At 39.2% G+C, this 23161-nt stretch overlaps 1 protein-coding gene and 1 long non-coding RNA gene across 3 annotated transcripts in view; one reads left to right on the top strand and one right to left on the bottom strand.

Annotated features, from left to right (window-relative positions):
• Positions 1-2626: 2626 nt before the first annotated feature.
• BLNK (B cell linker) overlaps positions 2627-23161 on the bottom strand; it is an 80577-nt gene continuing 60042 nt past the window's right edge. For both annotated transcript variants that reach the window (XM_081551154.1, XM_081551163.1), the window contains 9 exons: positions 15747-15819; positions 13418-13445; positions 12578-12620; positions 11390-11477; positions 10922-10953; positions 7187-7263; positions 6312-6395; positions 5215-5370; positions 2627-3007 (listed from right to left, as the gene is read on the bottom strand). In XM_081551154.1, the coding sequence (XP_081407280.1) occupies positions 2888-3007; positions 5215-5370; positions 6312-6395; positions 7187-7263; positions 10922-10953; positions 11390-11477; positions 12578-12620; positions 13418-13445; positions 15747-15819 (701 nt within the window). In that variant the 3' untranslated portion in view covers positions 2627-2887. The remainder of the gene's footprint in view (positions 3008-5214; positions 5371-6311; positions 6396-7186; positions 7264-10921; positions 10954-11389; positions 11478-12577; positions 12621-13417; positions 13446-15746; positions 15820-23161) is intronic.
• LOC145530245 (uncharacterized) overlaps positions 11652-23161 on the top strand; it is a 32580-nt gene continuing 21070 nt past the window's right edge. The window contains exon 1 of the long non-coding RNA XR_014071597.1: positions 11652-11844. This is a non-coding gene — a long non-coding RNA (uncharacterized LOC145530245). The remainder of the gene's footprint in view (positions 11845-23161) is intronic.

Here is a 23161-nt window from a genome sequence, read left to right as displayed (position 1 = left end):
GATGTGTGTGTGCTCAAGTCCGCAACCACATAAGAACAGCTCTGGCTGAATGTAGGGCAAAACTTGTAAGCTCCCTGAACAGTGAAAGAAATTCCAAGCCATACACAAATCCAAAGGTAAAGGGTGTAAATCTCACTGATTCAGGAGTCTTAAGCACAACCTCTGATCAATCAGAGTGTATGTGTGTTAGTTGCTCAGTCGTGTCCTACTCTTTGTGATGCCATGGACTAAAGCCCGCCAGGCTTTTCTGTCCATGAAATTCTCCAGGCAAGAATACCGAAGTGGGTAGCCATTTCTTAATCCAGGGGATCTTCCCAACCCAGGGATCGAACCCAGGTCTCTTGCATTGCAGGTGGATTGTTTACCGTCTGAGCTATCAGGGAAGCCTGATCAATCTGGCTGATCACTAAATAGTGTCGCCTCAGAAGCAACCCCTAGGCAGTTAGACTTAAGGATAAAACTGAGGGAGAAACAAGTTGACCACTGACATCAGAGGCTGCATACTGTGGGGAGAAATAGACTTGGTGAATTAGTTCAGCCAAGTTACTAAAAAACAAGTCCAGAGTAGGGGATGAGTATCCAGAGATCTTGTAATATTACTATAATAGCTAAAATGATAAAAACTAAACTGTCTAGTTTTCAACATAAAATTAGACATTCAAAGAAAGTGTGACATACCAGGGAAAAAGGCAATAGAAACTTCGTTTGAGGGTTCCAGATGTAGGGTGAATGTTAAGCAGCTATTATAAATATGTTCAAAGACCTAAAGGAAACCATATTTAAAGTATTTAAGTATTCTGACAGTGTCATAGCAAATGGAAAATATCAATAAGATAGAAATTACAGAAAAAGAATAAAATGAAATTTTTTGAGTTGAAAAGCACAGTGACCAAAGTGAAAAATTTACTAGAGAGGCTCAACAGTTGATTTGAACTGGCAGAAGAATCAGCAAATCTGAAGATCAATAAGAGATTTGAAATACGAAGCACAGACAGAAAAAAGAATGAAGAAAAGTGGTCACACCACATACACAAAAATTAACTCAAAATGGATTATACTAAATATAAGCAAAAACTATAAATCTTGTAGAAGTAAGATTTATGACCATTGTTTAGTCAAAGCCTTCTTAGATATGACACCAAAATCACAAATGCAAAAATGAGAGAAAAAAGATACCTCAGATTTTTATTGGAAGACATTGTAAAGTTGATCTGTTTCACCTAGTTTGGGTTAATACAGATTTGATTTCAATTTTCATTTTTTAAAAACTTTGCTCTATATAGCTTTATCTCTCCACCCCCAATGCTATTATTGTCATAGATTATAGCTTTATAAATTGTGTGCCCATCAAGGCAGATTTATAATTATTGCTTTATGCATTTTTCTTTTAAATTAGAAGGGGGAAAAGTTACAAATAAAAATTACATAGTTCTTTTTGTCTTTTATATTTACCTATGCTGGTGTTTGTGTTTACATTTACCAGTTCTGTGTTTCTTTGTGTGGAATTGCATTACTAAGTATCATTTAAACTTGAAGGAATTTTTTTGGACAGCAGTTCTGCTAGCAATGTTTACCTGAAAATGTGCTAACTTTTCCTTTTTGAAAACTAGTTTTGCTGAATATAGAATTCTTGAGTGGCAATTTTTTCTATGCGGAACATTGACTATGTCATCTCACTGCCATTTGGCTTCCATGGTTTCTGACAAGAAATCAGCTGTTAATCTTATTGAGAGCCTTTCATATGTGAAGAGTCACTTTGCTCTTGCTGCTTTCAGGATTCTCTGTCTTCCAATAGTTTGGTTATGATATTCCCGGTGTGTACATTTTTTTTTACAGTTTATCCTAGTTGAAGTTCATGAAGCTTTTTGGGTTGGTAGACCAATTTTTTTTTTTTTAATCAAATTGGAATTTTTATTATTTCTTCAAATATTCTTTCTGATGCTTTTTCTTCTCTCCTTCTGAGACTCACATTTTGAATACGCTATTAGGCTTGATAGTGTTCCAGAGGTCTCTAAGGGTCTGTTCATTTCTCTCTCTCTTTTTATCTTTCTCTTCCTCAGTATAGACAATGTCAATTGACTTATCTTTAAGCTCATGGATTCTTCTGCCTGCTCAGATCTGTTGCTGAACCCCTCTAGTGAATTTTTCATGTCAGTTATTTTACTTTTCAACTCTATATAAAGTTATAGAATTAACTTGTAGAAAGTCTGTAGATATATACATCTCTTGTTGGAATTTATATTAATCTTCAGCTCACAAAAAGGGGAAGGGAATGGCAACCAACTCCAGTTTTCTTGCCTGGAAAATTCCATGGACAGACCATGAGGTCGCAAAAAGTCAGACACAGCTGAGCAACTAACGCACACACACACACAAAGGAACCATTACATCCCCCTTATCTGTACTTATGAATATCATACATTATTGTTTTATTTTCTACATGTTAAAATTTTAACCAGGACATAATTGTCAAGCACTGACACTAGACTCCTAGTTACATTAGTGTACCAGGACTACTGTGGTGGCCTAAATTTTCAGCAGCTTTGTTTTATCCAAGAATATCATTTTCTTATTTTGGAAGTAAAGTGTTATTTTCTTACATGACAAAAAATACCTTACGCTGTTATTTTTTTAAATAGAGATATTTATTTGGAGAATATTGGTAGCATATTCTCAGCCTCAGCAGATATTAACAGTTCATCAGTTCAGGGAATAGAACAAGTCCTTGTGAACTTCTTATAAGGAAATCCACAGCTTCCTCATCTGTTTTATTACTGGATGATTCATAATCCAAAATATGAACTTTTGGGACTTTTTCCTTAAAAGTGGAAGTAGGGAAAATATCTGAAGCAATGATGTTGACTTCCTTTTAAAAATGTTTTTTAATTTACGAAACTTTAACTGCATATTTCAGTCTTGTGGAATCTTTTGTGTTATTCTGACTGTCAATAAGAACCAGGGGGTTGTGTTGATGATTCTTGATGATTTCAGCAACACTTCCAAAGTACTAGAACAAGAAAACATAGATGAATTATACATTGGAACTTATATTAACCTTGAGCTCCACTCCTCCCATATTCTCCCACTCTTTCAAGTTAGTCAAAGTTAACTATTCCCAGCTGACATTTTATCCAAAAAAGTCTAAATTAACAAAAGCCACCACCTTTGAGGTGTCAGACCCTGGCCATTCAATAAGATTAAAAACACAACTGACATCCTCAATTAGCATAACTACTTAGAGAAATTACTTTGTTAAGTTATGTTGTAATATTTTGTTTTTTATTTAGCGTCAAGTATAAAACTGTGATACATTGAATTTCTGTCCATCTTTATAAAACATAGATTGTTATGTTGCATGTCTTAGATACAAGGATTGATGTAATAAATTAATCTTAGAATTTAGTGTCAAGAGTTATTTCCCAGATTAATTCTTGTTTGTTTTTGTGTTCTTTTTTTTAACAAGTAAGAAAAACTTTATAAACCCTAATATATCCATTTTTGCTTTAGTTCCTAATAAATTTAGAGCTAAATTAGTGTCTAATTAATAATGGAATTTCATGCTAGGCTCTTACTATACATACTTGTTTTTCTGTATATTAATTTCTGTTGTCTATTGGGTTTAATTTAAAGCTATCACAATTTTTTCTGAAAAGTATTCAATGTTTTAAATGAAGGATATAATAAATGTAACACAGACCATGAAATGAAATGCATCAATTATACAAAAGTACTACAAGCTCACAATTATCAAATAAAGCCTTTTAGGGTCATTTTTTAAAAAGTGATAATTATTTTGCAACACTGCTATATAATTTAGCAATAATCATCAATTGATTTTCTTTTAGTTTTTCATATAAAGATAAACATCTAGAATAAAAAGTGTTTAAAAGCCTTGATTAATTATTTGGATAACTTCCAAATATTATATATTAAATAAATATTCAGAGTACTAGTCAGTTTTTCAAATGAAACATCAGTTGTTGTCTAGATAACTGGCTTCTGAATACTAGGTCAAGGAGGAGAGGTAAGAGACAGAGACTTTCAAGTACCTTTAGTCTTTATTTCTTACTTTGTCTTCAATCATTTCCCCCTCTTGTACTTGCCAGTGAATTTTTTATGATACTCATAAAGACATTCATTCTGTTTGTTTGGCACAGCATATTGTTAAACTGAATTCAGTTGGAGGTTAAATTTATGGACTAACAAACCAAGAAATGAAATAGCACAACCTCTTTGCGGTGAATTCCTAATGAAAAAGTGTGTTCTGAACCCAGAAAATATGGGAGAGAGTTGCTATGCTTACACAAATAAGCATCTCACTCTGTCCTTATACTCTTCTGAATATTTTTGAGTATTACTTTGTTGCAGTTTGGGGATTGAAATGTTTGAAGTAAGAGGTTGAGCTGAGTTGAAATATTTGAAGTAAGGAGTGGAGTTGAGGCCTTTTTGTGATATTTTTGTTATTTAAAATACTTTTAATATCCCATATTTAAGATACAGGCTTATACACATATTTCTGATTTAATTGAACAAAGAATTGAGCATAACTTAGTTGCAGTTTCCCCTTAACACTCTTTTTTTCTGTCTACATTAATTCAGTGTATTTGAAATAGTCACACATGGACCGAAAAACAACGTGTTTGATAACTCAAAATCCATGGTCAATAAAATAAAGCAAATGTATCAAAGCAATAAAATACTCAATATGTACCCACATAATGCTGAAACAGTTGCAAAAGTGTTAATCATGTAGTTACTTTTTTCTACCCCAAAATACTCAAACACAAAGACAAACAGACTTTTCAAGATATCCATGTGCTTAATATCATTTAACCAAAGTTTTCATTTTTCAATTCAGATTTTCAGTATCTGTGACAATGTTTTTATTATAGATAATTTAAGTAAATGTTCTAAAGGACTGTCATACTTCTAGATGCTAGTATAATAATATGTATTTATTTTAATATCCGTAGGCCAGATATTTGGGGAATGGGGTGACACTCGGATCTATTTATTCTGGGATAGGGATGAATATTTTTTAAGCCAAGAAGAATCATTGTTTACCAGAGTTTTCTAGCAGGACAAGGAAGTCCAAAGCCCCTCTAAGAGCTCAAAATTGATCTGAGAGTATTTCAGGACCACTAAAAAGGACAGCTCCTGCATCCACCTTTAAGCCTTTTACAGAAGTATTGGATTAGAAGAGAAATTACTGACCTCTTCACCAGTTTTCTTTCGGCCCAAAGCATACTGTTTTGTTGCTTCAATAAATCGCACAGGGATATTATATACTCTCTTATTAAAAAACACAACTAATGTATATGGCTGTTTGGAATCATGGCCAGAGCTCTTCCGAATAAGAAATGATCCATCCTGTTTATTAAAAAAATAATTAAGATTAGTGTTACTTGTATTTCCATAGGTTAAAAATCAGTTTATGAAAATGCCTATATTATATTCAAAAGGTAATTATTTAGGTATATGATTTTTATTACTGATTAGAACTTGTTTTATTTTCTAAGAAAATACTTCAGTAAAATATATACTTATAGAAAATTCTGAATGAGGTCAGTGCTAGCTTTTTGAGGCACTGAAGATACTAAGTTTATAGGATCTGGAAATATGTGAAGGGACACATTAAGGTCAAATCTAAGGGGCACTCTTGAACTAGGAACCATGTTCACAAGTTACCTATGGATAATAAAACATATCAGACAAATTGCATTCAAAAGCACTATAAGAAGAAAGCAGACATTGGGAACCAAAACATTTCAGCTGGTAGCACATGAAACTGCTCAGTGTTATGTGCAGCCTGGATGGGAGGGGAGTTTGGGAGAGGACGGATACATGTATATGTATCCATATATGTATATGTATGGCTGAGTCCCTTCACTGTTCACCTGAAATTGTCACAACATTATTTGTTGATCAAGTGTACCCCAATACAAAATAAAAAGTTTAAAAAAAATGTAACATGGCATTCCAAATTTAATTAAATATCTTTTAAAATATTATAGAATCATAAATTCAAAAATTATGAACAAAAAGTGGACAAAAAACAGCAAGGAAAAATACAATGAGTTGATAAAACTCAGGAAAGAAGTTGAAGAGAAGCAAAACTATCTCAGAAATGAAGAAGAAATTATAAGGAGGGCATGGCAACCCACTCCAGTATTCTTGCCTGGAGAATCCGCATGGACAGAGGAACCTGGCAGTCCATGGGGTTGCAGAGAGTTGGACAAGCACACATTATCAGGGTGACAACTGTGCCAATATAGGCTGAGGACAGAATATGAGATTTAAAACAGTCAGACCTTGTTTGATCTGTATAATGCCTCTTCAGCCGACTTTCGATCACAGGCACCAGCATACCATGGTTTACAGTGAACATCAGCTTCCTGTGAATGAGAAGGCATTGTTAAGCATGAGATGGCACTTCAATGACACTGTAGTTTCTGGGCACTAGAAACAAAGTTTGCATCACCAGAAAGACCTAACTACATTTGGGCCAGTAATCTGAAAATGAGTTTTATGCTTCTTTTGCTCAGCCACAAGGATTACATAATTTTCCCATTAGGCCTTAGGGGCTGGACTTAATACTTGAACATAAGAACTAAGTCCTGCTAGATTCCTGAACCATTTATTCCTTTCTCCTAAAGAAGTTACCATCTCCCTTTCTATTATGATCTTATTGTTGCTTTGTAGAGTGTTCTATAATTTACAAAGCATGTTTACAAATACTATCTTATTTGATTCTTATAACCGCTTTGAAGGCAAGATAAATACCTGCCATCATCCTTATTTTAAATTTGAGAAAGCTTAGAGACTTGCCCTTTCTCTTTTTTTAAAACTGCTATTTTATGTGTTTTAATATCATATGCCTCCACAGATCTATTCTGAGAAAATTACATAGTTTAAATAGAATCTATGTGAGAGGAAGAACAATAAAAACAGCACACTTCTTTGCTAGGTTTGAAGAAGCACCAATGGTTTTTTATGACATCCAGAATACAAATTAGAATATATGGAGCAAGGTCTTAACAATTGGGGGAAAAAATGTACTCTGTACCCATCAGCAAATGACAACTCACAAGACAACTTAAAACAGAATCTGTTCTCAAGTTTCACTTCCAAATCTCTATTATAAGAAGGCACACCCTTTCCTGCAGTTTATGAGTTCATTTCATACCTGTTCTGACAAACTGGAGTTAGATGAAAAGCTGGGTAGTGGGCCATCCACGGTTGGGCTTCCCCCTTCTGGAAATCCTGAGAGGGATTTGAAAAGTCAGTGGATCCTGTTATATCTCGATTAGTTACTATGCCTGTATGTCAACACTGTGCTGGGTGCTGCAAGGAGCACACACATGAAAAATCACACCAAAAAATCCTTAAGAGTAGTGCTTCTCAAAGTGTGGCCTGAGGACCCTGGGGATCCCCAAGATTCTTTCAGGGGATTTGCAAGGTCTTTTCTAAATACATATCTCTGTGAAGCCCAATTTTCTTCGTATACTTCAACCAGTAAAACATACTGTAACAGGTTGAATGTAGACGCAGATTTGAGAATTCGGCTGTCTCTGTTACTGCAGGCATTTAAGAGATTTTAAAAGTGTAAAGCGATGCCACTCTTTTCACTAAATCGTTTTTTTTAATATAATTTTTTCATAAAAAATGTTACTTATATTACCATGTAATGAGTTTAATATTTTTTAAATGGGTTAATAAATTTTTTAATGTCTTTTAATTAATACATTAAATATTACTAGAAAGAAACACATAAACCATAGTTCTTTGGGTCTGCAGTGCTTTTAAGAGTGTTAGAATGGTCCTGAGGTCAAAATGATTGAGAATTGCTGCCTTAAGTACAAACTCCATCTAAATGTGGAGACATGAAATGGAGAAAATACTTGGCTGTATTCATTCATTCAAAGGCTTTGGGAATAGACAGCACTCAACAAAACAGCAAAATATCCCTCCCTCCTCGAGCTTAAACTTTAATGGAGTGAGATAGGCAATAAAGACATAAGTAAACATACATATATTACAGAGTCATAAGTGCTATGAAGAATAGACAGGGAAGCGGGTGGCGGATAGCTTTGGGCAAGTAGTATGTTTATATAGACAGGTCAGGGAGTCCTCACTGAGGTGACACTTGGGCAAGATCTGCAGGTGGAGAGGGAGGAGGCATGTGTATATCTCAGGGAAAGATGTTCCAGGTATAGGGAACAGTGAATGCAAGGGCCTGGCAAATTTGAGGAATAGAGAGGGAGCCACTGTGCCTGGAGTGCAGTGAGAAAAGAGGAGAAGAATAAGGAATGAAGTCAGACAGGAGATGGGGAAGGGGCAAGGTTTGTCGGACCCCTGGGACATTTAACAGGACTTGAGCTTTAACGAGCATGGCATGGGAAGCCTTTGGAGGGTTTTGAACAGAATAGTAAAATTGTCTGCCTGTCTTTTAATAAGGTCACTCTGGCTCTAGGGCTGAAAATAGAGAGACAGGGGTAAGAACAGAGAGAGGAGACCAGTTGAGTGTTGCAAACCCAGACAAGAGATGATGGTGGCTTGAAGCAGATAGTATCAGTGGGAGTAGCAACAGTGATTGGATCCTGAACATATTTTGAAGGAACAGTTGGAAGGAGTGTGAGGAAAGCAAGCGAGGAGTCATGGGTGACTCTAAGGTTTTGACCAGAGCAACCAGAGTCGTCCTTTCTTAGGAGGGAAAGTCTGCAGGATAAACAGGATTAGATGAACCAAATGCTTCAGATACAAGTGTCCTGGATGTTCAAAGGCGAGAGCCACCATTGTTAACAGGAGGGAGCAGTGTGGCAGGCCCAGCAAGGTTAGGTATGAAGGAAGGCTGTCTTCTAACAGATGAGGACAGTATTCCCAGATGGGAGCAACATAAGAGGTGCTCACGTGCTTCTAAGGTACATAGTACAAGATGGCTAAGGGTTTCCACAGTTTGGACAGCTGAGGGAGTTCAAGGCTGACATTTTCTGATCCCTGGATATGTGCTAGCCCTGTTCTGTTTTCTGAGTCTTAGCTCATTTTTCCCTCACATCTGCCCTATGTGGGAGGAGCTCTCAGACCCTGTTTTATAGATAAGGTCTTCCCAGGCCACTGCAGCCCTCACTGCCTCCATTCCTCTCTGTGCCCACCCTCTGCCACTTTGCTTCATTTTTCTTTATGGTGCATTAGCATTTACCTGATACCGTATGACTTAACTAGTTGTTTATTTTTCCTATCTCCTCCAGTAGAATAGAAGCTCCATAAGGGAGGGGCTCATTTATTTTGTTTACTGCTGTAGCCCCTGTGTCTAGAATCAGTTCAGTTCAGTCGCTCAGTCATGTCCGACTCTTTGCAACCCCATGAACTACAGCACACCAGGCCTCCCTGTCCATCACCAACTCCCAGAGTTTACTCAAACTCATATCCATTGAGTCGGTGATGCCATCCAACCATCTCATCCTCTGTTGTCCCCTTCTCCTCTCGCCTTCAATCTTTCCCAGCATCAGGGTCTTTTCAAATGAGTCAGTTCTTCACATCAGGTGGCCAAGGAATTGGAGTTTCAGCTTCAGCATCAGTCCTTCCAATGAATATTCAGGACTGATTTCCTTTGGGATGGACTAGTTGGATCTCCTTGTAGTCCAAGGGACTCTCAAGAGTCTTCTCCAACACCACAGTTCAAAAGCATCAATTCTTCGGTGCTCAGCTTTCTTTATAGTCCAACTCTCACATCCATACATGACCACTGGAAAAACCATAGCCTTGACTAGATGGACCTTTGTTGGCAAAGTAATGTCTCTGCTTTTTAATATGCTGTCTAGGTTGGTCATAACTTTTCTTCCAAGGAGCAAGTGTCTTTGAATTTCATGGCTGCAGTCACCATCTACAGTGATTTTGGAGCCCAAAAAAATAAAGTCTCTCACTGTTTCCATTGTTTCCCCATCTATTTGCCATGAAGTGATGGGACCAGATGACATGATCTTAGTTTTCTGAACGTTGAGTGTCTAGAATAGTGCCTGGCATATGGTAGATGGTCAGTAAGTATTTGTCAATTGAAAGAATGACTTGGGTTAAAAACAGTAAAGGGTATAATAAAGCTTTACATAGTAAAAAAAAAAAAAATTCTATAGCTACACCATTTCACTTTGTGTTCAGAATTTTAGAAAAGTTATATTTTGTTTCATTTATTTAAAATGAATCAAACATCCAATTCAAACCTAGTAAACAGATTTATGTTTATTTAAACACATGTAAATTTTGTATACAATAATTATTCTGTTTATTTAAATGTATCAAATCTTGAATACTTTGGAATATTTTCCAAATTATCTTTGTCAGGAAGGGTTTTGTTTTGTGTTTTCATTTTTTTCCTACATTAAGTAGAAAGCAAATCGAGGTTTGGGTAATTGTGTTCTGTGAGCCTGACTTCATATACTTTTAGGGTATTGTATTATTTGCCTTGGGAAAGTTATTCAGGTATTTGCTAAATCTTCTTTTCAGGGTACCTTTTATAGATACATTTTATAATCATTAAAAGGTATTTTAGATTTAATTTAAATACCATTTATTGAAGACCTTCTATGTACCAGGCACAACATGTTGTTTTACTTAATCATCTTATTTTGAAAATAGTTATATTGTTGTTGTGAAAAAAATTAAATAAATAAATGATGATCAGTAAAATACTCAATCAAAACTAAAAAGGAAAAAAGTAAGAATGATCCCAAATCTGTTGACTTTTCAGAACAGCTCTATGAAATAAGTATTCTTGGCCTCATTTTACAGATGAGGAAACAAGCTGGAAAGGACACTAAGATACTCCACTGGAAGAGGCAGTATTTCCCTGGACCCCTGGGTGGAGATGTGAAGAGCCAACTCACACAATACTTGATATTGCTCTTCATGCCTTCATTGTACTTACTTGGCAGAGGTATGGGTTTTTGATGAACTGACCTGAAAGGAAGAAATTCAGATTAATTAAAGGGCAATGTATAAGATGAATAAGTTTGACTTTTTGTTTGCACTGAAGATACTCTGAACAGGTGCATCACATAGGATCAACAGGAAGAACCAATCAAACATATCTAAAGACAGGAGAGGCACTACGACCTTCAAGAGAATTAAGATTATTCCCTTTAGTTTCTTTAAAAGAAGGAGGCTTAGCTTGTGTTGGATTTTACTTCAGTCCAATCATTAACCGAACTATTAGTTAAGTCTCTGTGATTCTAAGCAGTTCTTTTAAAGTTGTTGCCTACTTAACATTTTTAAAAAATTTAATTGCAAAGCAATGAAATACTAAATCTTTACTGATCACTATAAGCCAGTGTTTCTGTGCAGTATGACAATGCAGGTGTTAAGGAAACTTATTTTTAAAGGAAAAGATTCTTACTTCTGGGCAGGAGGAGGAAACACCGGTGACTGCATATTTTCTTGTCTGTGACTAGATCCCCGGTGGCGTTCAGCAGGTATAGGTTTTTCTGCATCAAGAAAATGATCATATTAGGATTAGAGCGAAATGTCTGTCCCCATGCGCAAACTCAGTATCAACTGAGAAAAACTGAGTTTGGTCAAATGTCTTCCCATGAGCAAGTCTTTCACCAAGAAGCTCTGAAGCCATAAAGTTTGCTCAGAGTTGTACTTACTTCTTGTAGAGGCTCACCCTAAGGCTTCACTATCACTCCAAGCTCCCTGCTCAGCAGGCATGGAAGACTATAAGGAATGGAAGGATAGCAAGCCAAAAGCATCAAAGGAAAGGCAGAAGAAAGCAATACAACAGGAAAGGAGTCTGGAGGAAAGATGTGGGAAATGATGGAAAAGACCCAGCGGAGCAATGAAAGCAGACTGGTGAGTTGTAATGCACATTCAGAAAATGTCTGCCATCCATCGTCAGAGACAGGTATGCCCATGTTAACTCAGGAAATGGTAGCTTTTAACATTGAGTACCTTCAAGTGTGGAATTAGATGGGTACAGAGCTTTAGTTTCTATGTAGTGTTTTAGGTCTTGAGATTATGAATGATTCTTCTGGTTTTTTTCCTCCCAGTATTTTTCAAATTCAATTTGTTTTAAATGGGAAAGTTCTAATATAAAGTATACATGGTTATGATAAAGGAAAGGAAGCATTTGAAGGTGTACTAAGAAGATAGATATTTGAACTCAGGAAACATGACTTTGAAAACTTAGCACAAGATCTTGTTCAAACAAACAGATTTTTAAAAATTTCATTACTTAACTTAGCCATTAATTCTGAGACATGTGAATGGTTCTACATCAGTCTGCATACCTGTGTAAGGTTGTGGTACAGTTTCTGGCAAGTCATATCTGTCTACAGACAGGCAGGTTTGGGGCATGTCGACTGTGGCCTATTGCACAGATGCAGCTTGGCAAGCCCAGATCCTGATCAGCTTTGCTACTCACTACTCATGGCAAAGTAAAGACTGTTCTGTTTGAAAATTGAATTTTATGTTTACAATTGCCTTATAAATAATGAAAGAAATTTAGAAATATATTTGTATACAAATTTTTAATCAAAATAACTTTTAGAGGACATGCTCTTCCATCAAAGTAATATAGATTTACCTTCACAAACACTTGAGGCATTCTGTTGAGAGGCAACTGGAGTCTATTAAAAAAAAAAGGTAAGGATCTTCAATACAGTGGTATGTGGAAATACAAGTCAAAGCAATATTATTAAAATAAATACTAGGGAGAATATTTCTTTGATGCATGGCTTTTCTTTCAATGACAAGAACAACCATTAAAAACACACAGTCCCCAGCTCAACCTTTGCATCAAGTGACGATGGACCGGAAGTGTGTCATGGAAGGAGCAGTGTCACTTTGGTGTGAGGTCTCCCCACTCTGTCAGCAGGGCTGGTAGAAGGCACGGCCCCCAGCAGCTGCTGGGCAGTAGCGCCTGTGCAGTGGAAATCTGGCATCTGGCTTAGGTCTCAGAACCCCACCATCTTGGTGTTTGTGGTTGTAAACATCAGGCTACAGTGTAGATACTAGGTCAAGATGGGCTTCCTTAAATAGTGGGCTGGCCCAGGTTCCCCACGTTCTGGCCAGAATATGAGTGTAGTCAGGGCTGTGTGCCTGATGTACAGTTGTCACTCATTAGCTCCCAGGCCAGCGGGTGGGGAAGCAGACCCTGGGCCTCCCAAGGGGAAGGCAGAGGTCACAGGAGGCAGGGAGCCTGGCCTCTGCAACCACTTACTCAGTGAAGCCATAGGCTTCCTGGAGGATGGGACCCTCCTATCTTCCCTGACTAACTGAGGGTTCCAAGATTCTCTTGGACTGTCCAGGCAGCAACAAGATTGCTGTGTTCCTCTCAGCTGAAAGCACTGTCAACTTTAAATAAATGGATAAGAATGAACAATGCAGGAAATATGAAGTACATTTAAATGCAGGATTAACTTACTGTCTTCAGTGGCATAGCTGTTTTCTTCCTGGGGGATAAAAAGAGATTGACTTTGTTAAAATACAGCAGAGATAAAGAGGAGCTGACGACTTATCATTTTACTCTCAAATATAAACTAGAATAATGAAAGTGATACAAGTGTGTAAGAAGATGATCCATGAAGGGCAGAGAGGGGCAGAAACAAGATTCAGTCATGATCTTCCGAACCTCAGATAGCGCCCGCTGACAGATGGTCAAGGGGTTAATGGGGATTAACAAGAGAGCCAGTTGCCACGGAGTCAAGATAACTGAGCTCTTGTTCCAGTTCTGCAACTAATTACTCTGTGACCTCAGGCCTCTCTCTTGGCTGTGAGGGCCAGTCTGAGCTTTAGTTTCCTCATCTGTAATGTAAGGGACCACAATCAGTATTTTCAAAGGTGCATGCAGATTCCTCCCTTCCCCCAACAGCACCCCAGGGCTACTGTCTGGGGAAGGAGGGTGAAGACGTGAGGGTGGCCAAGCAGTTGTGTTTGCAGCCAGCGCCTCCCCATGCCAGTGTCCCTCCAGCTTCTGGTGACTTCTCTCTACTGGACATATGCCTAGAATTTCACTCCAAACAGATAAATCCAAGACAAATGATGTGTTTGAAAACCACTGCAACCTCTGGTCCTGAGGGTTCTTGCATGAGCTAACGTATCAGTTTGTCTTAGTTCAGTAGAGATTGGATCTAATGTTGCGCCGTGTGCTTAGTTGCTCAGTCATTTCTGAGTCTTTGTGACCCCATGGACTGTAGCTTGCCAGGCTCACCTGTCCATGGGGATTCTCCAGGCAAGAATACTGGAGTGGGTTGCCATACCCTCCTCCAGGGGATCTTCCCTATCCAGGGATCAAACCCAGGTCTCCTGCATTACAGGCAGATTCTTTACCATCTGAGGCACCAGGAAAGCTAAGAATTTATAATTGTCTTCTGCATTTATTCTAAATACTGGCTTTCTCTCTATCTCTCACTTTGTTTCAGCTGAGAGCTGGAAGATTGGGGGAAGGATACTAACAATTCCCAAGTGCCTCTAAGACACCTGGTATTGGGTTAGACTATTCACATGTTATTTAAACCTCACACTGTCCTGATGCATGGAACAATTTTATGGACTCTGAGGGAGAAGGTGAGGGTGGGACGTTCTGGGAGAATAGCATTGAAACATGTATATTATCATATGTGAAACAGAACACCATTCCATGTTCGATGCATGAGACAAGGGCTCAGGGCCGGGGCAATGGGATGACCCAGAGGGATGGGATGGGGAGGGAGGTGGGTGGGGGGGGTCCAAGAAGGGGAACACATGTAAACCCATGGCTGATTCATGTCAATGTATGGCAAAAACTATTACAATATTGTAAAGTAATTAGCCCCCAACTAAAATAAATAAATTTATAAAATAAAAAAAAAAAAGAAAGAAAACTAAGAAAAAAAAATAAAAATAAAATGGGTATTTTTATTACATTTTAGAGATTAGGAGACTAAGTAACTTGTCCGAAGTGGTAAAACTGAGCCAAGAGAGAAGTGTGCAGAGTTTTGCTTAATAAACCCTGAAATTAAAAGCTTCTTTGCTTTACTCAAAGGCAGAATTAAGACTATAACCATGCAGGCCAGCCTTGGACAGATTTAAGTGTGCTTTTAAAATAGCCTGTTGAGCCAATATGACATTATTGGGTCGCTGTTTGTAGTATTAACACATTACAGTACTCACTCAACAGTTTACAAAGTTCTTCTAAGTTCAATGAGAAAAAATGACCCTCTCATCTCCGTTTTGAAAGGAACCTTAGCAGTGTTGCTTTGACTGAACACCCAGTGCCTGCTGCTCTGTGTACACATGTGTTTACAGATCACTAACTACTTGGAAGAGAAGCCAAGGAGTAGAAAATAGGAATGAAACCTGCTTGTGGGTCTTAAAATTATTCAAGCTCTGGAGCTTCTGTTTTGTGGAGCACAAGTCAGTGAGCTCAAGATTTAACTGACAGCTTATGAGAGGAAAGACTGCTAGTTTTTGATGTCAGCAGGGGCACCTGAAGTCCACCTTGAAGCATGCCTTGGATATGAAGATGAGTTAGGACAGGAGGGTCTCATTTCCACACTCCAGGAGCACACCTATTGTAATGCTAGGTGTGCCTGCTTCTGAGCTTGGGCACATGTGCTCTTCTGGATGGAAATAGCAGAAAGACACCTGCCCCTCTTTGGCCCCCAGATACTCAGGCGGGACTCCTTTGTGGATTCCAGGCAGGCCGCTCACAGCAGTGATAGAGACCAGTCATTTAAATCACACAGAGTTGCTTCTCTGCAACAGAAACTTACCCAGCCCTGGGCAGTGGGGATGGCGCAGCAGGTAAAGAAGCTGACTTAGAGTCCCAGGCTCCACTCTTGCGACCTACACAGACATATACACAGGTCAGTCTCTGGTCCTGATGGCACAGTCAGCTGGCCTTGCTGGCAGGCTCCAAAAGACATGCGCATTTTCTGTTACTTTCAGTTAAGCATATATAAGTAGTTACGTTGAAGTTAGGGGGGAAAACCTATCATAGGCAAAGGTAATGAAATACTTTTTAAAATGCCAATTTATAAGCTCAGAACTGGGATGTTAGTTAGGAACTCCCATCCTAACATTGCTAAATGACCTCTCCTTGTCCCTATGGGGCAAGTTAAGAACCTCTGATTCTATGGACTCAGTGAGAGTTCACAAGGGTTCATATGGGAGGGGGCTCACACTTGCATCTATAATCATTGCACATACGTGCACACCAGAGATGCCCAGAGTCAGAGGGGCACAGACCCACCACTCCTGATCACACCTAGATATACCAATCATTCCTAACTGTGCACACTTACACAGTACACACACCTCACTTCACATTTGGAGGACTCTTATTCATTCATCTCTGCGTTTTCAGGGCCTTTACCCATTTCACAAATAGACACATTGAGAGAAGCAGCAAGCTGTTATCAAAATCTCATCTTATGAAGCCACAAAAGGGACACAGAAGGCCTTGTCCACCGTGCCCACTTCCCCTCTCCCTACCTGACCATCATTATCAGAGTGGAAGGTGAGAGACTGGCAGAGATTCACTCCTTGGACAGGGAGCAGGCCTGGAATGGGAGAGGCCAGAGCTAAGACAGCACCCCTCAGCATCTCCTGGCTGCCTCCTCTCAGGCTGATATTTGCCTGCCTGGACATTCCTGCTCAGGGACATGAAGGCTGTCTGTTAAATTAAGTTGAACTGAATAAATATTTTAATTAAGAACCTACGACATTTACAAGTTCAAAGTTCCTAATGGACTTAAAGGGGATATGCTATAAATGTAGGTTGGACTTGCCCTCAGTATGTATTATTTGAGTTTGCAAGATAAAGCACACATAAGTAAACAGTGAGGGGATAATCTATTACTAAGAATTATTGAGAACCTGGTATGTGTAAAGCACTTGGAGGTACTATGTTAGTTGCTGTGGAAGAGTCGAAGAGGTAAATGTAGGCCTCTGCCTTCTCAGAGTTTACAAGGGAAGACAAAGGCATCCCATGCCACCTCATCAGACAGGCCCACGTATTCCAAACACAAAAAAAGGGGGAAAGGGCTTGAAAAGTATTAAATGCAGACATCATAAAGTTCGTTCTCATGTACTTTACTAGAGAGTCCTTCAGGCTCTCACTCAGAGCCCATTGACTCTTTTTCTACACACAGTCCTTACAAAAGGGCTAATTTCCATAAGCTCTCACCAGTGGCACCTGCAAAAGGAGAGGCCCCTCCCACTAACTCTTACTTAGATGTAACCTGACCCTGACCTGACTTTTTAATAAAACACTTTGAAAAAGAAGCTACACTTGAAATTTTTAACATTTCCTGTGGCAATAAACTGCAATATCAACTGAATATGTAGTAGTATGAGTCCAACTGTGTTTCATTAGCTAGGGCATCAAGTTGATATTGCTCTTCAAATTCTCAATATTTAAGATTGACATTGTGAGTGGGAGGTGCTTTCTTTGTGAAGTACCCTTGTCTTGACTACCTAAATTTCAGGGGACTTTTACACATTCATATGTTCTAAAGTCACAGCTCTGCTGTTTGTTCCTTATTGGTTGTGCTATAAATGAAGGTGTTTGTAGTAAAGGTGAGATTTGCCCACATCCAAGGTAGAAAAGAAAAAATTGACATTGTGAAAATACCCTTGGCTACTCATAGATGTTGATGGAAGGTTTTGGTGAAGAGATAAAAAAAAAAAAAACTTGCCTGAAAAATAAAGCAGTAGAAAGAAGTCTAAGTCAGAATTTCCTCCCAGCGATCCCCTCTCTTTTTAAAAGCCAAGGGCTCACTTGGCCTGGGCGTGTTAGTGTTGTCGTATCTACTGTCTGGCTTCTCTACTAAGCTTCCCTTTCTTTCATATCTGCAAACAATCAGACAACATCTTCCTTTCCCCTTCCCTCCTCGTAAATAACTTCTGTGATCAAAGGAGAGGGAGGGGCAGGTTGGCTGCCCTCTGTGCTGGTGGAGTCCAGTATGACCGCTGGCCTTGCATCAGGAAGACACGGCTCCAGTTATTTCTCTGCCACCAAACTGGCTATGTGACCTCTTACAAGTCACCATTCCTCAGTTTACCCCTCTGTGAGATGGGAATGCCACTAGCTACTTTATCTAACACAGAGTTGTTGTGCTTAGGTAAAAGGGTAACAATCCCCATGGCCCATCAGGTAAAGAATCCACCTGCAATGCAGGAGATGCTGGAGACTAGGATTTTATCCCTGAGTTGGGAAGATCCCCTGGAGGAGGGCATGGCAATCCACTCCAGTATTCTTGCCTGGAGAATCCCATGAGGAGCCTGACGGGCTACAGTCCATGGGGTCACAAAAAGCTGGACACGACTGAAGCAACTTAGTACACACACGCACGAATATGTAGAGAATTAACCAGATTCCCAGCTGCTGCTGTACAAGCATGCTAAGTTGCTTCAGTTGTGTCCAACTCTTTGCAACTCCATGGACTGTAGCCCTTTGTCCTATGGACAGAAGAGCCCAGCGGGCTACAGTCCATGGGGTTGCAAAGAGTTGGACATGACTTAGCAGCTGGGCAATCACTAAGGAAAGTAAAATTATTGCTGGAAAGGGATTGAAAGTATTTGATGGTCAAAAACATTGAGTAAAGTGAAAGGAGTGAGATGGAAAAGATTACACATTATATGATTCCATCTGTATGAATGTTCATAAAAGATAACTCTATAGCAACAGAAAGCAGATCAGAATACCCAGGGCTGAGCATGGGAACATCATTGATCAAAAATGGGCATCAAGGCTCTTTTGGAGTTAGGGTGAACATGGTAAATTTCTAAAATGGATTGTAGTGTTGGTTACAAAACTCTGTAAATGTAATGATTTATGAAACATGTAAAATGAATCAGTTTTATGACTTATGCTAGTTATAACTCATAAAGGATCTCAGTAAATATGATTATTGCTATTTTCATCTTATCATCTTGTTATCAACCACTGCAGTGTCTCTAGGTGCTGGGCACTGGACCAGGTACTTCACATGTGTCATTCTGAGCCTCCCATAAGATCAAAGGGAGTGAACAGGGGCTCAGAGAGGTTAAGGGGAAAGTCCATTGCTGAAAACTAAAGTTATTCATGTTGAAAGCCCAGGCAGATAGTATCCTCTCCTGTCAAAATCTCATAATGTTCCCCTGGGGTCATGATTGGGCTGTCAGACTCACTTGCTGCTTCTCCCTGTTGTGGGGAAAGATTAGTGAAATAAAGGGGTGCTTTTGTGGATGCCCATGGGAGGATGGAGAATGACTCCTCCAAGGCCAGTGACCCTTTCTGTCACTCTGGCTGAAGTCATACCCCTAGGCATGGCTGGGGAGGGACAGCATCACACCCTCCTTACTGCCAGGATACCCGCTTCCTGGTAAAGCTGAATTCTTGGTTGGAAAACTCCAAGGCAGAAATGGGGGATGCAGTAGAGGGAGATGTGTCCAAAAGCATACTAACCAAAGAGAAAAATCAGCTCTGTTTAAATCACAGTGAGCAAAAAATTATGCTAGTTCCCTGACCAGGGGTCAAACCTAGGCCCCTTGCACTAGGAGGTCGGAGTCTTAGCCACTGGATCGCCAGGGAAGTTCCTATGTTAATGTTTGATTTAACAGCACAGGCTTTGCATAAGCTGCTGGTTACTAAGTTTTCTTAACTGGGAAAACAATTTACCCTTAGTTTTTCCTTCTACCACATGTATTTTATACTGTTCATACTGTTCATGGGGTTCTCAAGGCAAGAATGCTGAAGTGGTTTGCCATTCCCTTCTCCAGTGGACCACGTTTTGTCAGAGCTCTCCACAATGACCCATCCATCTTGAGTGGCCCTACACAGCATCACTCATGGTTTCATTGAGTTAGACAAGAGTGAATATCAACATTTTAGGAATCAGTGAACTAAAATGGACTGGAATGAGCAAATTTAATTCAGATGACCATTATATCTACTACTGTGTGCAAGAATGCCTTAGAGGAAATGGAGTAGCCTTCATAGTCAACAAAAGAGTTGGAAATGCAGTACTTGAATGCGATCTCAAAAGCAACAGAATGATCTCTGTTTGTTTCCAAGGCAGGCCATTCAATATCACAGTAATCCAAGTCTATGCCCCAACCAGTAATGCTGAAGAAGCTGGAGTTGAATGGTTCTATGAAGACCTACAAGATCTTCTAGAACTGACACCCAAAAAAGATGTCTTTTTCATCATAGGGGACTGGAATGCAGAAGTAGGAAGTCAAGAAATACCTGGAATAACAGGAAAATTTGGCCTTGGAGTACAGAATGAAGCAGGGCAAAGACTAACAGAGTTTTGCCAAGAGAACGCACTGGTCATAGCAAACACCCTCTTGCAACAACACAAGAGAAGACTCTACACATGGACATCACCAGATAGTCAATACCGAAATCAGATTGATTATATTCTTTGCAGCCAAAGATGAAGAAGCTCTATACAGTCAGCAAAAACAAGACCAGGAGCAGACTGTGGCTCAGATGATGAATTCCTTATTGCCAAATTCAGACTTAAATTTAAGAAAGTAAGGAAAACCACTAGACCATTCAGGTATGACCTAAATAAAACCCCTAAAGATTATACAGTGGAAGTGACAAATAGATTCAAGGGATAAGATCTGATAGACAGAGTGCCTAAAGAACTATGGACAAAGGTTCATGACATTGTACAGGAGACAGGGATCAAGACCATCCCCAAGAAAAAGAAATGCAAAAAGGCAGTGGTTGTCTGAGGAGGTCTTACAAATAGCTAAGAAAAGAAGAAAAGCTATAGGCAAAGGAGAAAAGGAAAGATATACCCATTTGAATGCAGAGTTCCAAAGAATAGTAAGGAGAGATAAGAAAGCCTTCCTCAGTGATCAATGCAAAGAAATGGAGGAAAACAATAGAATGGAAAGACTAGAGATCTCTTCAAGAAAAGTAGAGATACCAAGGAAATATTTCATGCAAAAGTGGGTACAATAAAGGACAGAAATGGTATGGACCTAACAGAAGCAGAAGATATTAAGAAGAGGTGACAAAAATACACAGAAGAGCTATACAAAAAAAGATCTTCATGACTCAGATAACCATGATGGTGTGATCATTCACCTAGAGCTAGACATTTTGGAATTCGAAGTCAAGTGGGCCTTAGGAAGCATCACTACAAACAGAGATAGTGGAGGTGATAGAATTCTAGTTGAGTTATTTCAAATCCTAAAAGATGATGCTGTGAAAGTGCAGCACTCAATGTACCAGCAAATTTGGAAAACTCAGTTTTCATTCCAATCCCAAAGAATGTTCAAACTACTGCACAACTGTACTCATCTCACACGCTAGAAAAGTAATGCTCAAAATTCTCCAAGCCAGGCTTCAACAGTACGTGAACCATGAACTTCCAGATGTTCAAGCTGGATTTAGAAAAGCCAAAGGAATCAGAGATCAAATTGCCAACATCCGTTGCATCATCGAAAAAGCAAGAGAGTTCCAAAAAGACATCTACTTCTGCTTTATTGATTACGCCAATGCCTTTGACTGTGTGGATTACAACAAACTGTGGGAAATTCTTCAAGAGATGGGAATACCAGACCACCTCACCTGCCTTGTGAGAAATTTGTATGCAGGTCAAGAAGCAACATTTAGAACTGGACATGGAACAACAGACTGGTTCCAAATTGGGAAAGGAGTACATCGAGGCTGTATATTGTCACCCTGCTTATTTAACTTATATGCAGAGTACATCATGTGAAATGCTGGGCTGGAAGAAGCACAAGCTAGAATCAAGATTGCCGGGAGAAATATCAATAACCTCAGATATGCAGATGACACCACCCTTATGGCAGAAAGTGAAGACAAACTAAAGAGCCTCTTGATGAAAGTGAAAGAGGAGAGTGAAAAAGCTGGCTTAAAACTCAACATTCAAAAAACTAAGATCATGGCATCTGGTCCCATCATTTCATGACAATGGAGAATGCCATGGCATGGGGAAACAGTGGAAACAGTGAGAGAATTTCTTTTGCGGGGCTCCAAAATCACTGCAGATGGTGACTGCAGCTGTGAAATTAAAAGACAGTTGCTCTTTGGAAGAAAAGCTATGACCAACTTAGACAGCATATTAAAAAGCAGAGACATTATTTTGCCAACAAAGGTCTGTCTAGTCAAGGCTATGGTTTTTCCAGTAGTCATGTATGGATGTGAGAGTTTGACTATAAAGAAAGCTGAGAGCCAAAGAATTGATGCTTTTGAACTGTGGTATTGGAGAAGACTCTTGAGAGTCCCTTGGACTACAAGGAGATACAACCAGTCCATCCTAAAGGAAATCAGTCCTGAATATTCACTGGAAGGACTGATGCTGAAGCTAAAACTCCAATACTCTGGCCACCTGATGCGAAGAACTGACTCTTTGGAAAAGACCTTGATGCTGGGAAAGATTGAAGGCAGGAGTAGAAGAGGACGACAGAGGGTGAGATGGTTGGATGGCATCACCAACTTGATGGACATGGGTTTGAGCAAGCTCTGGGAGTTGATGATGGGCAGGAAAGCCTGGAGTGCTGCAGTCCATGGGGTCGAAAAGAGTTGGACATGCCTGAGCAACTGAAGTGAACGGAACTGAACATGTATTTTATGAATCATCCTTTATTCTGTTTTACATACAATGTTGCTAAATTTCCATATTCTTAATAATCCAGTGTTGACATTGTAAGCCTTTGGGATTTAATCTCTTTTAGCTGTTATAGACACCCTATATATATTGTTAGTGGGGTTTGCACACTAGCTGAAGCATCCTATACTCTCATGCACTGCTTGAATTCTTACAAAATACATAAAGACATTGTATTTAATACCTTTAGAACAATTTGCGCTACAGGTTAAATTCAACTTGCACACTAGCAAGGAACTGTAAATTCCAAAACTCTGCTCATCCCCCTCCCCCATTTTAGGAAATAAGGAAATAAGAATATTTTAAAATGCAGTTTTCTTAGAGGATGCTCAGAAATACATGCCTTGAGTACCATCTTCTGACAAAAGCCACAAAACCAACCAGAGCTTGCACCACCTTCTAAATGCACATTTAGAGATAAATCACAATGGGCGACAGTCTTTCTGTTTGTTTAGACCAGTGGTTCTGAACGGGGAGTGATTTTGTCTCCCTCCTCCAGGCAGTGACTGGAGACATCTTTACCAATCACTGTTGGGGAAGGGGGTACACTG

Source organism: Giraffa tippelskirchi, chromosome 2 (assembly GCF_054371585.1).
Source record: "Giraffa tippelskirchi isolate mGirTip1 chromosome 2, T2T-mGirTip1v1.2.pri, whole genome shotgun sequence".
Classification (NCBI taxonomy): domain Eukaryota; kingdom Metazoa; phylum Chordata; class Mammalia; order Artiodactyla; family Giraffidae; genus Giraffa; species Giraffa tippelskirchi.
Note: the sequence above shows the minus strand (reverse complement) of the source record. Positions and strands in the feature narration are given on the sequence as shown.